Source organism: Eutrigla gurnardus (assembly GCF_963514095.1).
Source record: "Eutrigla gurnardus genome assembly, chromosome: 7".
NCBI lineage: Eukaryota > Metazoa > Chordata > Actinopteri > Perciformes > Triglidae > Eutrigla > Eutrigla gurnardus.
The window spans coordinates 24723270-24740214 of NC_139921.1; the positions used below are offsets into that span (position 1 = coordinate 24723270).

The window sequence follows — 16945 nt, forward strand, 5'->3', positions numbered from 1 at the left end:
TTATTATATCTTCCTGGTTTTGGCTGCAATTGAATTGAGCGCTTTTCCCTACTTGTTAATAGCTTTTCCTTTCCTTTTTTTATTTAAACAAAAACAAAAAAAATGATGCTACTTGCTGCCTGTTTATAACTGAGGTTTTTTTTTGGAAGCCAGAAATGAAGAAAAGGCAGAAGTGTGTGTGCAATAGAACAAGCTGACCCCCTGTTACCAGAGCGTCCAAGCCCCGCCCCCTCATGCTGATAGGTCACTGATAGGAGGTACAACATGGCATTTAGAGAACTGAACCAAACCTTCATAAAACTTCATATTTTTCCTTTTTTGGAACCAGATATCAAATGTTGCAAAATGTACTTTAATATGAACTGTGAACCAAACCTCACCCAGATACAAATACAAACCTATCGACATCTAAAATATATGTTTGCTACATTTGAGCTTTTTTTTTTTTTTTAATCTGTCAGTAAATGATTTATGTTCATCAACAAACAATCCATTAAGAGGCAGAATCACTCGTTCCTGCAACCCTTACTTACTTAACCTAATTACTGCCGGTTTCTATGGGGATGCTAAGAACTTTTAAGACTTATATTCTGACATTTTAAATCCCTTTTTGCTGATATTGGTGACTTTAAATTGAAACCAGAAGCATCACAGCGTGGATTCCTGTCTCGAGCTGTGTTGAGGTTGAACCTCGACTTTGTGGGTCAGCGGTTTACTGAAGGGCGGAGTGTCTCGGTAACCGAACATGTTGGGAAACCTGTTAAAAAGTGCCGATATAGTAAACATGTAAATGCAGATAGCGTTGGTGTAGAAATAATTAATATCGGCTGAATATCTTCACGTCGAACCCTGGCGTGTGCGTCTGCTTCACTTCTGTTTACTTGCTGCTGATAGCAGGCTCTGATTGGACCATGGAAACGGTGTTTTGATCCGTCTGTTTTTACATATCTCTGTGTAAAGCCCTTTGGCCCAGAGCCAGCTTCTGTTGCCGTAGCAACAAATGGGTTAAAGGGTTATTTTCCTTTAAAGGACAAACCACAGTGGGGGGGGGGACTGCTCCAATTATCAGTTACTCCACAAGTTAAACCTGGGTCTATGCACAGACTGTGTGTGTGTGTGTGTGTGTGAGAGTGTGAGAGAGAGAGAGAGAGAGAGAGAGAGGTCAAATGTTAAAACTGTATGCCAGTCAATGGAGGAAAAAAGGTTTTGCAGACTGTTCACATTTGGTATGTTAATTTATATTTCCTTTGGGCTTGAGGTTCCCACCGGGGGAAGATGTCGCCACGTAAAGGTTTTCAAGCTGTTTAAAATGAGAAAAAAGCCGAATCATGGATGAAATCGAGGCCGTCGACACACAAACGCACGGCTGTAAACTCTCCTCCTTTCATCCGGGCGGTTAAGGGAATTTTAAGGGGACAAAATGTTTATTTAGCTAAAAAATTAGAAAAAATATATACGAATGAAATTCTATGTTTGCATACTTTCGATGCTATTTTCATATATGGGGGAAAAAACGGAAAGGAATCTCAAGTGCTTTTTACTACAGTGTAACTTATTTGTTTGGTTTTTACCACCTTTTTGTTTTTATCAATGATTTACGAAGCACTGTATATTAAAGTTTTAAAATATTCATGAAGATCTTGTGTGTAATTTGTTTATTTGTCAGAGAAGCTGCTCAAGGGGGCAGCATTATGGCACACTTAACTTATATTCAGACCTTTTAAAGCCTATGAAGTGTGAATTATATTATATAGGTCACAATGTATATTTGTGGTGAATGAAGACAGGAAGAAGGAAGACAAAGATGAGGAAGGGAGGAGAGGAATCCTGCAAAAACAACTTTAACGATCACACAGCTGGAAAGAATTAGACACTGAATCACAAAGTTGCACAAAAGCTCATTCACATCCTTCAATGTTTTGAAAAATGACGCTCATCTTTTACATTTCGAAACACTGAGAAATTCCTCCAGCTCAACGATGAATCATCTGCTGGTATTGCAAGAGCACAGGACCTGATTTTCACATTAAGACTCCCATTGTTCTAATCTCTAACAGGTCTGTAGCCTGAGTGGGTGCTGCCCCCTACAGGCGGGTTGAAAACATGAACTAGTGTTGGAGTCTCACCCCCTCCAACCAAAGCAGCCTCTGATGATGCAAAATGACTCATCAGAGGCTCCTTTTAAGAATAGGAATACGGAGATCTCCTGTCTAAGGAACGATGCACAACCATCAAGTATTCCTATGGTGGTGTGTGACGATTATAAAGAGTCAAAAGTAAAAGTTTCTTAAAATCATAATTGCCAAAATTAACCTTAATGGTTTCACAGATATTAATACGACTTAAAATGTAACCGATGGTCAATAATCATTCCCAGACACTTTTCTCCACCATCACAATGAGCTCACCATTTATTTTTATATTTAAGAGTTGTGTAAGGTTGTTTTTGTTAAAGGAAATGCAGACAGTTTCTCTCTTTAGTGTAGGTCCGACTACTGCCCAGCCGTAAAGCTGTGAAACAAAGATAGTCAAGCAATAATACAGAAAACAAACTTTTATTTTGAAATTACAAACAAGCTTCCTGTTCAGGTATTTACAGCAGAAAAACACTTAAAAAAAAAAAAAAAAAAAAAAGAGAGTCCTCTTTCTGCATCAAATATAAAATTCTGAATGCTTTGCATTCATACAGGTATGACAGTGGGCGGAGTCTCAGTTCTCTGTTTCACCATCACCATCTTTCTGTTTCTTCTTCTTCTTCTTCTTGACAGAAACCTGCAGGACAAAGTGGTTATTAACAGAAATACTGAGGTCTGAAGATTAAGAGTCATTTGCTATTAGCCTAGAAACTAAAATCATTTAAAAATCTCCATTTCTGGTTTAAATACGTCATCTCTTTTGAGATTAAGCCTGAAGCTCACAGAAGGTCTCAAATAAATCCGTCAAGCATCAAGGTTAGGAACCCGCCTCCCTCACCTCCGCCTCAGGCTCTTCCACTGTGACATCAAGCTCCGCCGCCTCCTCCAGTTTCACCCTCTTCTCCTTTTTCTTCTTCTTCTTCTCCTTCGTGTCCTGTGCAGTCGGCGTGCTGGGCGTGGTCGTTGCTTCAGCGTCGCTGTCCGCCGCCGCCTCCCTCTTCCTCTGAAGCACAAAGGTCAACATGAGGTCAGCCAACCAGTGACGCAGGGTTAACCCTCGAGTTCAATACAAACGACTCGTCAACGAGTTCATCTACATCAGTGCGTTTACCTTCGATGAAGTGTCACCCGACTCCCCCGTTGCCTTGGAGGCGCTGTCGAAATGAAGAAAAGAAAAAGTTTAAGTAAATGCCTTTATCCAAGCAAACCTGCAAGGCTGCTGTGGCCACGCCCCCTCGGGACATTGTTCTCAGGTGAGGTGCAGCTTAGCCGGAGACTAAGTGAAGGACCTGAACACTGAGACTTCCTGTAGCAGACTGACTCCCTTAAGGAGCACGTCAGCTCAGTAAGGGATAACTGTCTGCACTCGAGCACATGAACACAGCGAGCACAGGTGAGGCGTACCCTCTAGTCTACATACCTGTAGTCTACATACTGGTCCTTCCAGTCGGTGGGCGTGCTGCCGTTGGGTTTCCCGTGTTTATCCAGGAGTCCTTTCTGAATCATCATCTTCTTCTGACTCGCCTGATGGAAACGAGCTCGTTAACACTTCATTTCATTCAGATTTCATTCATTCAGATTTCATTTCATAAAGCGTCGATGGAGGCGTACCTTCGGTCCCAGCCCCCACTTCCGAGGATACGTGTCCCTTTCCATGATGACCCTCTTGATCTTCGCCACGATGCCGTGGTCACATGTGGAGATCACAGCCGTCGTCATCAAAGCGACAGCTGGAGAGAACGACCTCGTTACTTAACTTCCCATAAATGACGTTAGGAATGTGTATTATGCAGAATGATGCACATTTGTAAAGAAAAGCCATCAGAGAAGGGTGATAGATAGCAGGTCATCACGGCCCAGAGGGCTGCTGGCTACTCAACTCATCATGTGGCCCCACACACACACACCCCCCCCCTCACCTGTGCAGATGGCCTCGCCCTTCGTCGTTATGACAACGATGTCCTGGTTCATCTCGATGCCGTCTTCGTACCGGAGGACGCCGGGCAGCATGATCTTCGCCCCGTAACAGATTGCGTTCACCTGCAGAAACAGAGTCAAAGTCACTCAGGCGTGTCAAATAGAGAGCGGAGCGTTTGCTCAACTGTGACGACGCAATCGTATCGATCTATAATGATCTATGACTCATGAAGACTCACAGCACTGTCCTTCATCACCAGACGCTTGTGAGAGATCAACAGCTTCTCCAGAGGGAAGACCACTCGCCTCAGATACGTCTCATCCTTGTTGTGATCAAACTGCCACTGAGCGTCCAGCACGTCGTGCATCGTCACCATGTGATCCTGAACACACCACCATGATGATTAGGATATGAACAGAACAGGCATGCTGTGATGTCAGCAGCAGCGAGGCTCCACAGTCACTGGAGGATGTGATCTGTGGTCCTGCCGTTTCAGGTTTCTGTTCCAAAGATTCATTAGCAGGCGAGCACCGAGCAGCCGGCCTGAACTCAACACTTGGATATGACAGGAAGTGAATGTGACATCACAGGAAGTCATGCTGACCATCTCTCCCAGAACTCCAGACCGGACCCTCCTCAGTTCCTGCATCTGACCTCCGACCCCAAGCATCAGACCGAGATGGACACACAGAGTTCGGATGTAAGTTCCTGCCTCACAGCTGACCCAGAAGATACCTGGAAGAGGGAAGTGACATGTGGTCATGTGACCCGCGATGGAAAAACACGATTAAACATTTCTCCAGTCGAGTTAAATGAGAAAGGTTACCGAGTCGCCTCTCGGGGTCGTATTCAATCAGCTTGCTCTCGTAGACCGTTCGGACCCTCAGCTGGCGTTTCACCGCGGCGATGAGCGGCGGCCGCTGGAACAGAGCGCCGGTCAGCGACTCCATCGCCTGGAAACAAACTCAAGTCAGTCACGTGATCTCCCGACACGCAGCCAGCCAATTAGAGCAGGCAGCAGGGTTGAACAAGGTCAGGAAAACAGCCAATGGTGTTTGACTCTACACTGAAGGAAAGCTAGCTTGTTCAGTTTATTTGTGAAGTTTACGGTAAGAACGTTTCAAACCGCCGATCAATGAACGTGATCGCCGTGTCAGACTCACCCTGGCCAGAGTGTGCTCGTTCTCTATTGCATTGTGCAGCCGAACGATGCCCACATACTCTTTACCTGCAACACACACACAGAGAGTAGTGAGGGGGCTGCTGGGTTTTACTGTGCTCACACGCCTGCCAGCCGGGCGGAGACACTCCGTAACAAGCGTCTAATAATCACAGCCGTCGTCTACGTACCGGCACTCTGCTGGGACTTGACCAATCGCGTGGCTCGATCCACACAGACGATCAGACAGCCGGTGACCTTGGGGTCGAGCGTCCCGCTGTGGCCCGTTTTCTCCACCCGTAGGATCCTCCGGATCCACGCCACCACCTCATGAGACGATGGGTTGGCTGGTTTGTCCAGGTTGATGAAGCCCGACCTGACAGGAAGTACAACCAACCAATTAGATTGATTTATACACACACACACACATTCACTAAAAATAACTCAAACATCTGCAAGAATCTCTCAGACCTGAGTTTGTGTCAAACAAAGTTAATTTGTTAGCTAAGAAAATACACTTTAATCTCATAAATCAGGTGACCTGCTGCTGGAAAAGAAACCAACATTGGTCGTCTTATCCCAGCGGTTAGCATTACCTGACATAGTCCTGGATGGTCCTCTTCAGCGGGTTACTGCCGTTCGGTAGAGGAGTGTAATGAGCCGTCCGGATGTTCAGCTTATCAAAGTTCTGCAGGAGACATTTTATTTAGTTAAACTTCTGGTTCACTTCCCGTACGACAAGGTTAACCAGGTCGAAATATGATACTCCCTGCTGGAATACGTAAGATACACCGGCAAATGATTAAAATATTAACATAACATATGCAGGCGCCGTTTACGGATCCATGCCCGTTTCCATTCTGCCTTACTTTGATGGCACCAACACATCGAGTGCGTTACCAGCGAGAGAGACCAAGATAAGACGATGCACTTCATACATCGTTTAATCCGAGTGAATAACCGGGATACGATTACTTCCTGCTTCTGCCTTTTCACCGGTATGTATCAAGTATCTAACATAAGATATCGTAGCGTGCGTTTCTATGCGATTCCCACCCCTATAACTGTGGTACTGTCCTCTAATGGTCAACTTTAACATAAACACTATCATTTATGCATAAACGTCTCAGCTCCGTGTGATCAGAACTGCTAAATCGTCTTGGCAGCGGTCGGGTCGAGTCGTTCTGCCGCCACAACGCCGTGTTGCGTCCTGCAGAACGCAGGAACAACGATGGCGCTGCGGCGGAGAGGCCACGCCCCCAGAACGGAGGCGGGGCCAGTGACTGACAAGATGCCCGCTCAGAGAATGGATAAACAGCTTCATCACTTCACACACTGAAGACGGGTCGCTAACCGCATCGTGTCCGATGTTTACACGCCGATTATGAGTTTCTGTTCTCTGCATTTCACTTAGACTTACAATATTATATACAAGTCCACATAATCTACATGTGGACATAGAAGTATTACAGAAGAGAGTGGCCATAGGCCAGTATGAACATGTGGGGCAGGGGGGGGTCTTACCTTAAGCAACAGGGGCCACTGAGACGTGTCCAGGGAGGCCACCTTAGACTCTGGTTGGATGAGGAAGTCTCCACTCTGTTGGATCTCCTGTTGAACGCAAACTGTTATTTTCTGCCACAGGAAGTAAACAGGAAGTAAACGGTCCAATCACAGTCCTGTACTCACCCCGACTTCATCGTCACTGACTTTCTTCAGCTTCTTCTTCTTCTTCACAGACGATGCTGAAACAAACCAGGGATTTTCTTTACTAAACACTTAAATAAGAATCTGAATGCAAAGTAATAACGTCTAAATGACATGTAATAATCCAGTTGGAGGAGACAAATATTATACATTATATTATTATTAATATAATTTAATATTAAATTATACACAATCCTATACTAATCCTGCTCAGTGTCACACCTTGGTTGAGATTTTCGCTCAGATTTTTAAATCAGATGTTTAATCACATTAATGATTGGATGAGATGCCCACGTGGCCTCTCTAGCAACACGTGGGTGTTAGCATCAGGCGGCTAACCAAGCTAATAGGCCATCAAACATGTTAGACACATGATCGAGCGGCTGTGATCGATAGTGATTTGGTTCCTTGATCCATAACCGACTATTTGAACTGAAGTCCAACATTAACATTCAATAATTAAAACGCGTCTAATACATGTTGATTGTTCCCCCCCGAAGTCTGGTTGAACGTGATCGGCTACACGTGGAGCCATGACCGGCCCTTCGGTGGCGCAACCAGCAGGCACACGGGCCGAACCAGCAGACAGACAGGCCGAACCAGCAGACAAACGGGCCGAACCAGCAGACAAACGGGCCGAACCAGGAGACGCAGTCAGGCACACAGACAGGCACACGGCCGACACAAGATAATGTCTGCATACACACATTCTGCGTAATACAGCTAAAAACACGATTTTCTTAATGCAGTTCGTCGTAAAATGCAGACAAACGTTACGTCAGAGTGAAGACGCCAGAAGACGTTTTTGTACCTGTAAATCAGCGAGTTTAAATAGTGAGATTAGTTAAAAGTTTAACCAGGAGCCTCACCTTCTGTGTCCGCCATCTTCTCCTGAGAGAGAGCGAGAGGCAGGGAGAGAGAGTAAGCGCGGTTTTCTGCTCCTCCTTTCTGGCAGCTCCTCCTACTTCCGCTTCTTCTTCTACTTCTTCTTCCTCTTGAGTTTCGGCAGACTACATGCCGACGGGCGAATTGCTGCCACCCACAGGTGATCATTTATTATTTTCTTTATTAGAATCCTGATCCAAACTCCATACCAGTGGGTGGCGGTAATGCACCACAACGTTGTTTAACAACCGCCATAATACACTAGGCGAAGAAGAAGGAAGAAGAAGAAGAAGAAGAAGAAGAAGAAGAAGAAGAAGCCGGAATTGTAGAAGTGGTCCAAATGTGAGGATTTATCGATCAGATGGAAGGTGAGTGATTGCCTTGCGACGTCACATATTTTCCCTGAACTCGAGGCAAAACGTCACGAGCTGAGACTTCCTGTTGGACCGGTGCGGGAGACAAAGTCAGGGCTATATGGTTGTATTGGGCTAACTGTCCTGCTGGGACTAAAGGTCCCTCGGGGGACAAATACAGAACTATATGGTTGTATTGGACTAACTGTCGTGCTGGGACTAAAGGTCCCTCCGGGGGACAAATACAGGACTATATGGTTGTATGGGACTAACTGTCCTGCTGGGACTAAAGGTCCCTCGGGGGACAAATACAGGACTATATGGTTGTATTGGACTAACTGTCCTGCTGGGACTAAAGGACAAATACAGGTCTTAAACGTGGACAACCAGGTCACAAATATGATTATAAGGGTGGAATATTAAAAAAGGAATATCGGCTTCAGTTACTAGAGTTTATATGATACAGTTAGTTACTTAGTATATTGTTATAATGAATTGTTAAATGTGCAATATAGTCACATGGTTTGATTTCATGGCTGAACGGGGCGTCACTTTAAAATGTAAAGGTATTATGGGATGGTGATGGGGAGGCATTTATGTTATAACCACGTACATGTCTGTCTCAATCAGGTGACATCACAGTTACCCCAGCAAACAGGAAGTGCTCTGCCGTCACAGGAAGTACCCGAAAGATCAAAGACAACGCAGCCGACTGGCACAACCTGCTGGTGAGGTGGGACAAGCTCAACGAGGACGGCTTCAACGCAGCGAGGAACATCGTCAACCTGAGACAGACACGGTGGCTTTCACTCATTACTCTGAGTCCCGGAGTTCATGTGCTTTAGTAGTGTGCGCTTTAAACATCTGTCTCTCCCTCCAGCTCTCAGAAGGATCAGCTGCTGGTAGACGATGATTCTTCATCATCATCGTCTCCATCATCATCAGCTGCAGAGCTGCAGGACGAATGCTGCAAGCTGCAGGACATCGTTGACAAAATGGTGATGCTTCATTTCTCTTCATTTAACTGACTCATTTCCACTTCCAATCAGGATCAAAGTGATCAATAATTACCATTGATTACGTCCGAGGTATGGTAGAAGTATAGAAAGAGCTGCAGAGACATGAATCAGCATTTAATCCCTTCCTGTTCCTGTCCAGAAGTCAGTGACCTGTTGTTTCCCCTCAGGGCGTTGTGGTGATGAAGATGGGCCGTCTTATGACATCACAGCGAGGCATTCAGGATCTGGAGGAGTTTAATTTTGGACCTGAAGGAAGAAAGTGTCCTCTGTTTCACAGCTGGAAAACCACAAACTTCAGTGAGTTTATGTCTTCACGGAGGTTTCTTCTTCCTGCTTCCGAGTCGTGAAAGTTCTTCTTCCTGCTTCCGAGTCGTGAAAGTTCTTCTTCCTGTTTCAGAGGAGGCGTCCTGGTTCCTGTTGGACTCCTTCAGTCAGGAGCTGAAGCTGAAGCAGATGATCCTGCAGGAAGTTGCCCACACTGCAACCTCTGACCTCTGCATGGTCTATCTGTCCTGCTGGCTACACCAGCCCTTCATACCCCCCCAGACCAGACTCACCTTGGAGGCTCTGCTACTCGAGACCGGACACCGCCCCGTCTGATGTCATCGGTTCTCGAGTCATGTGACCATATCTGGATCCTCTACCTCAGCCCAGTCAGCCTGTTTTCTGATTCACAGATCATGTTCATTGATCAGGTCTAGAACAGAAGATCTACTTCCTGAGGATACACTCTCACCTGTACACCTCAGGTGACATCATCATGTGACATCATCAGACGTTGAGTTTGTTACATCAGTTTATTGGAGGAACATGAAATGTATTTTATGCACTCGAACCATCAACATGACAAATCAATTTACTTTAAGTTCCTCCAAACGAGTACAAACGTTTAGTTTACGTTTGGAAAATGTTTTGCTGTTTTATAAAAAGTAATAAAATAGTGCAACTTTTTTAAACTGTTTTTCATATTTATCTACATATAAACAACTAATCACTTTGTATGTTGACATGAACAAATATGGAAACATTGGGGGGGAAAAAAACAAGTTTACAAATTTACAATCAGTCCAGATTCCTTAACACAGCAGGAAGAGCCGCTGACATCACAGTTGAGAACTGAACAAACCAATCAATGAAGCAGCTGAACTGAGACAACCAATTAGACGGCAGCTTCTCTTTTTTAAAACCGCCTTTAACCGAGCTCAGGATGTATTCATCAGGTTATCGCCGATAGATTTGTCTTTAGATACGAGCAGCACAACATACAATGATACTCGTTAGGCCACAAGGAGGATCCCGGTTTTGATGATCTTGGAGAGTTTTTGTTGGAAGATCTTGTTTGTAAAACAGGAAGTTGAGGCTGAGAGTCAGGTGAGACATTAAAGGAACAGTTCGTCCCGTCTTCCTCAGGTATTAATCTAACACTGAAGATCGGTTAGAGCCCTCTTCAGGCTGCTGGGTTCATTACACCCACAGTTATATTGGACACCATAAAAATCCAGTCTTTTACCTTGATGTGGTTTAGGTCAAATTTTGGTCTTGGTCAGTCCAGATGAGTCTAGATTCTGTTCAGAGTTCAGTTAGAAGTTTTGGCTCTGTCTGAAGCCTCGATACCCAGTAGGGCCTGGACCGCCTCGAGGGGAACCCCCTCTGGGGTTTGGATGTGCATGGTGGTTCCATCCGGCCCGTTGACAATCACAATCCGGTCTAAACCAGGCTCTGCCAGCTGGACTGTCAGCCCCTCTGTCTGGATGTAGATTTCCTGACCCTCCTGGAGTTCTTTGGGCTCGCAAGGGGCCGCTGAGTCGGACTTGGAAAGGGAGGACTCCCTCTGCTGGGGCTGAGACAAAGCTACAGTCTGGACTGAGCTGGATTCAGTTGTCTGGACTGGGCCGGATTCAGTTGTCTGGGGGGAGCTGGAATCAGGTTTCTTTGAGTCAGCAGTGGTCTCAGGACTTGAACCCAGAGTTGTCTCCAGCTCCTTCATCTGGGCTGTGATGTGACTGCTCAGGACCTCATCCTGGCTTGTCTGCGGAGACCCCGTCCCCTGGTCCTCGCCTTGGGTCACCTCCATGGGTGTAACAGGGGGCAGAGCCTGGATGGAGGCCATCTTAGCAGAGGTGTAACCAGAGGAGCTGAGGGACCAGAGAAACATATTCAGACCAGATCAGCCCTGTAAACCTGGTCCACATATCACCTTTTCTACACACAGAGGACAGGGGGCGGGGCCACCTCACCTGGAGGCAGAATCGCCACTGGTGGTCAGCAGTTTGGATTCAGCCGAAATCACCAGAGGAGAGACAGGGACTGAGCAGGGCTTCAGAGAGGAGGTCCCAGGGGCCACAGATGTTGCAGGGGCCACAGATGTAGCAGGGGCCACAGATGCAGCAGGGGTCCCACCTTGGATAGAAGAGCGGAAATATCACTTTAAAATGTATCGACCGTTAATACAGATGCAGTAGGGTGCAGTACAGATGTAGTAAATATGCACTAGAGTGTAGTACAGATGCAGCAGGATGTAGTACTGATGTAGTAGGATACAGTAGGATGTAGTAGAGATGCAGGAGGGTGTAGTACAGATGTAGTGCAGATGCAGTAGGGTGTAGTTCAGATCCAGCAGGATGTAGTACTGATGTAGTAGGATACAGGAGGGTGTAGTACAGATGTAGTAGGATGCAGTAGGGTGTAGTACAGATGTAGTAGGATACAGTAGGGTGTAGTACAGATGTAGTAGGATGCAGTGGGGTGTAGTACAGATGCAGCAGAATGTAGTACAGATGTAGTAGGATGTAGTAGAGATGCAGGAGGGTGTAGTACTGATGGAGTAGTACCTGTTCTTGGTGTCTCAATTCCATTCTGGTGAACTGGAACGCTGTTTTCCATCTTGAATCTCTTTGAAGGCGGCAACATCTTGGAATTCTGGGAAACACAGTTTCTGCCTGAATGAGACTGAACCTGGATCAATTTCTAGACCGAACCTGGATCAGGTATTTAGCTTCACATCAGTACGTCAGGTCTGAGATCAGAGTGTGATGTAGACATGTGCAACAAGAAGAACGATACTGTAAAGACAGCAGTGTCCAAGTAAACATACTGGACCCATACCCAACCTGGTTCCAGATCCATACAAGAGCAAAACCAAACCTGGACCGTTGGTGTGTTTACCTCCATGTATCGGACATTCTTATTGGTCAGGCTGGAACTGGAAGACGCTCCAGGAACCACCTTCATCATGTTCACCTCGTCCAGAATCCCCAGAGACCTGGCAACCTGAAGAGTACAGTAGAGACCAGTAGAGTCCAGAACCGTAGAGTAGAGTAAAGAACAGTACATTAGAGTACAGAACATTACAACAGAGTCCAGTTGAGTCCAGGACAGTACAGTACAGTAGACGACAGACCAGTACAGTAGAGTACAGACCAGTAGACTACAGACCAGTACAGTAGACTACAGTAGAGCCCAGTTGAGTCTAGAACAGTACAGTAGACTACAGACCAGTACAGTAGAGTACAGTACAGTTCCTCAATAGTGAAATGCATTAAAACTTCTTACCTCAATGTTCCGGACCTCCAGTGGGATCGCGCCGCCCTGTGGGCTGATGATGTAGTCCTGGGCAGCCTGTCTCACCTGAGCCTGCAGGGACTCGAACTCACGGTAAATGTCTGGAAACCGAGTCCGAGACGGACCACTGCCCTCCACCTGAAACAGACACAGGACGCAGAAGTAACACCTGAGAAGGAATTCATATATATTCATATGTACACACCCATCAGCCATAACATCACAACCACTGATGGGCTAATGTGTGTGTCTTCATCAGTGTGTACCTTTGCCAGCAGCAGCTCCCACAGACTCAACACTTTGGTCAAACGAGGAAGAACGATGTCCATCAGCTCCTCATCCTCACACTGCTCCACCAGCTGTAAACACATGGTCGTCATGGAAACAACAACACATCTGTTTGTCTTCATCGTGTCTGTAACATCTCGACCTCCTTCCCTTACCTCCTGCAGTCGGTCTCGTCTCCTCTCCACCTGCTGCTCTGTGGTTACCATGGTGATGGCAATCTTCGGGGGTCGACCGCGGCGGCCCCGCCTACTGACAAGCCCCACCGTCACCTGAGAGAATCGACCAATCAGATGGTAAAACATGCCTGTTGACAAGAGTCCGACTGCTCGGCCTAATCCAAGCAGTTATAGGTGTGGTAGACTGGTAGACTGTACAGGTGTGGTGGACTGTCAGACTGTACAGGTGTGGTAGACTCTCAGACTGTACAGGTGTGTTAGACTGGTAGACTGTACAGGTGTGGTAGACTGGTAGACTTTACAGGTGTGGTAGACTATTGGAGTTTAAACTAGCCTTTAGTGAACTCACCTTTGGAGGTGGTCCCAGTGAACGGCCCCGCCCCCTGCCTCTCCCTCTACCTCTCCCTCTTCCTCGGGGCCGGCCGGGGCCCCGGGGATGGAGGCCCCTGAGTCCTACAGCGACTACAGGACCCCCCTTCACATGAAGACAGAAAGAAGATAGTTTGTTATAAACAATACTTATTAAACAGTCAAATCAGTCAGTTATCTGGTCAGTTAACCAGCCAGTTATCTGGACAGTTATCTGGACAGTTAACCAGCCAGGAACTACTATCACTTCTTTACAGATCTGAGTTCTGGTTGGTCTCTTACTCTGGTTGTTGCCATGGCAGCAGCTTTGTCCTCTTTCTTCTTCTCCTCCTCCTCCTCCTCCTCTCTAACAACTTCTGTTGTGGTCTCCTGTGATTGGCTGTCATCTATGAGGGGTTGTGGTGTGTTGACGAGCAGGTCGGGCTCTCCATGTGTTGGGTTCAGTTTGTAGTGCCGGTTCAGGCCTCCAGGGCCGATGTAGGCCTTGTCACAGGTCTGGCAGCGGTGGGACCGGGACTTGTGGCTGTAGGTGAGGGAGGAACCAGGGTCGGAGCCGTCCTTCAATCCGCCCTCCACCTCCTCCTCCACGCTCATGTCAGAGTAGTCGTCGGAGTCGGACTGGTGGCTGTCTGCCAGATCCTCCGTCTTTATAAACATGTAGTCTTTGGCTTTATACTTCGGTGGTCTAGAGACTCGACCAGATCTGGTCTGGATCTTCACCGCCCTCTTCTCTCTCTTCTTCGCCTTCTTCTCCCTATCTCTGCCCTTCACTACAGGGGGTGGGGTCACTGGCGGCGGGGCCGCAGGGGGCGGGGCTACGGGGGCAGGTTGGGTAGCAGCAGGTGTGGCAGTCTGTACAGGGACTGCCGTGATGCCTGCAGGTGGTTTTAAAGGACTCTGACTTGTGGCTGTTGTACCATTAGCAGGGGTTTTAATTCGTGGGACGCTCTCGGTCTTAGTTGAGGTGGGCAGGGTCTTGACGATGGAGGGGGTCTGGTGTCTGATGGGGGACAATACAGGTTTCTGATTCTGACTGGAAGTGGTGCCTGCTGATGTGAGCTTGTGGACCAATGGGAGCAGAGATCCAACAATGGGGGCGGGGCTCTGGAGCAGCAGTTGGATGGGGGGTTCCCCCGGGCCCTGCTGCAGGAAAAACTGCTGACCCTGCTGACCCACCACAGGCTGGATGTGGATGATCTGAGCACTGCCGCCATTGGGCGAAAGCTTCACCTGCGGATGACTGACAGCTACACTCTTCTGCTGGGGAGCGGAAATGGACTTTACTTCCTGTTTGGGAGGACCCTGGATCTGGATCCTGACGGGCTCCGACTGAAAAGACAGAAAACTCAAGATGGGACCCAGCTGCTTCATGAAGATCAAGATGGAAGGGTTAAACATTGTTTTTTAAAAATATAGTCTGTTAAAACATAACCCACATGTTTTAAATGTTCTAAATAAGATTGACATTAATATTAATGATTGGATTCTCTGGGATTCAGGTGAACCTCAGACCAGGTCTGCACTAATATTGATCAATCCGAAACACACAGGTTTCTTGTCGGATCAAACGGCAAACGGGGATTTTCTCCCCGTTTGCCACTTAAAGCTTAATTTCTCCTCATCTGAGGAGCTAACTGAAGGGAATCACACACAATACCTTCAAAGGTTTCCTTAGTTCAGGAAAAACTGCTCCAAGACTAAGAAGACAATAGACGGGTCCAACTCAAGAACGGACCTCTGTCAGATCTAAACCAAAGAGTAGAAGGGTCCAACTCAAGACAAGCCTGCTAGGATTATTACTACTACTATTGCTTAGATAAGTACTACTACTACTACTACTGCTAGGATTATTAGTAGTAGTTCTACTACTCAGTCCACTTCATGAACCTAGGTCCAATAACCAACTGGACAGGAAAGTACTGAACCAGCAGCATGGTGTCCAGAGAGACCAGAGACAGAGAGGACCTCCTGTTGTCTCTGACTCAATGAATCCTCCTGTGGGATCTAGTTTGGTCTTAAAGGCCTCAAAGATCCGCCACGTCACATGAAAACACAGACCTCTTACGGGTCTGGATCTGGCAAATCCAGATGAACATCGTCCATGTCTGACTCACCTTCTTCTGGACCAGGCTTCCGGTCTGCATGGCGACCTGCTGGGCTACACTCTTCAGCTGCTGGGAGGCATTGTTCTGAGTACTGGTCTGGACCTTAACCTGCTTCGGACCCTGCTGGGGGACCTGGACCTGGACCTTCTGCTTCGGGGTCTGCTGGGGAGGCTGGACCTTCAGCTTCAGGGTCTGCTGGGGAGGCTGGACGTGGACCAGCTGCTGGGACTTGGTGACCTGGTTGATGACTTGCTGCAGCTGGCTCGGGTCCAGGGCCGTGTTATGGACCGGTATGGTTTTGACCAACTGGCTCTGCTGGAGCAACTGTGCCGCCTCGGTGTCGGAGACCTGGACGATCTGCTGCTTGGTCAGCTGGTCCAGCAGGGCCTGCTGCTCGTCGGCGGTCAGTCCAGAGCCCTCCACCAGGGTGCCGTCCGGCTGCAGATAGATGATGGTGGTGTTCACCAGGTCCGGGCCCACCAGGTCCGGGCCCAGGGTGGTGAATTCTGTGCCCAACAGGATGCTCTGTTCTTCTGGGCAGCTCTGCAACAAGTCCGTGAGCTGAGCTCCGGAGCCTGCCGGTAAACTGTGCCCAGGCTGACTTCTCTCGGAGCAGGGTACGGAGTGTGAACCTTCCCCGGCAGGAGGGCACTGGTCGGCGGGGGGCTGCGCGGCTCCGGACGGCTCCGCAGCTGTTATTGTCCTGCTCGAACTGCTGTCATCTTCGTTGTCCGCCATTTTGGCTGTGAGGCTAACTGTTAGCTTAGCTCAGACTTGGTGCCAGTCGGTGGACCAGATCAACCGGATCGTCGATCGATCTCACCGAATATATATTGGTTATAAAATGGGTGTGTGCTGACGAATAAAACGCCCCGTTGGGACGAAGGACGACGTGAACGGGAGCGGTGATAACGGGAGCAGGTCACGGCTAGCTGGGGCTGTTTTAACTAGCCTAGCTTAGCCGTCGGCGGGAGTGCCAACTTCCCGGACTGGAGTCTCCACCGGACCGGACTCCCGGGGCATTGAATCCTATTTTTTTATAAATACGCATTGTATATGGGAACTACATTCTATTGAACGCACTCATTAAGCGATAATAACAATATTAACAATAATAAAAACACAATAAAACGGAAATAAATGCGTTTCGAAAAGAATACATCTAATGTTAAATCAGTTCAACTAGCCTCTTCATTTACGATCCGGTTTCCAGGTTTTCCAACCACAAGGACTGGGTTTCCGCTTCCTGTCATTCATTATTAAATGAATT

The 16945-nt window shown here is 47.4% G+C and overlaps 3 protein-coding genes across 3 annotated transcripts; 1 reads left to right on the top strand and 2 right to left on the bottom strand.

Annotated features, from left to right (window-relative positions):
• Positions 1–2539: 2539 nt before the first annotated feature.
• dkc1 (dyskeratosis congenita 1, dyskerin) lies at positions 2540–7885 on the bottom strand. Its single transcript, XM_084013049.1, has 15 exons — positions 7789–7885; positions 6902–6957; positions 6737–6823; positions 5809–5900; positions 5404–5588; positions 5217–5281; positions 4880–5006; positions 4658–4788; positions 4292–4435; positions 4055–4175; positions 3747–3865; positions 3556–3659; positions 3247–3289; positions 2974–3138; positions 2540–2772 (listed from the first exon to the last, which is right to left on the bottom strand). The coding sequence occupies exons 1-15, from the start codon at positions 7802–7804 to the stop codon at positions 2710–2712; spliced, it is 1518 nt and encodes a 505-aa protein (XP_083869175.1). The 5' UTR covers positions 7805–7885; the 3' UTR covers positions 2540–2709.
• Positions 7886–8052: 167 nt separating this feature from the next.
• cinp (cyclin dependent kinase 2 interacting protein) lies at positions 8053–9784 on the top strand. Its single transcript, XM_084013077.1, has 5 exons — positions 8053–8172; positions 8788–8956; positions 9038–9155; positions 9344–9473; positions 9574–9784. The coding sequence occupies exons 1-5, from the start codon at positions 8166–8168 to the stop codon at positions 9774–9776; spliced, it is 627 nt and encodes a 208-aa protein (XP_083869203.1). The 5' UTR covers positions 8053–8165; the 3' UTR covers positions 9777–9784.
• A 961-nt stretch (positions 9785–10745) lies between these two features.
• Positions 10746–16651, bottom strand: znf839 (zinc finger protein 839). The gene is made up of 10 exons (XM_084013033.1): positions 15685–16651; positions 13853–14899; positions 13551–13676; positions 13181–13294; positions 13004–13096; positions 12729–12875; positions 12342–12446; positions 12008–12095; positions 11414–11576; positions 10746–11311 (listed from the first exon to the last, which is right to left on the bottom strand). The coding sequence occupies exons 1-10, from the start codon at positions 16411–16413 to the stop codon at positions 10753–10755; spliced, it is 3171 nt and encodes a 1056-aa protein (XP_083869159.1). The 5' UTR covers positions 16414–16651; the 3' UTR covers positions 10746–10752.
• Between the last annotated feature and the right edge of the window lie 294 nt (positions 16652–16945).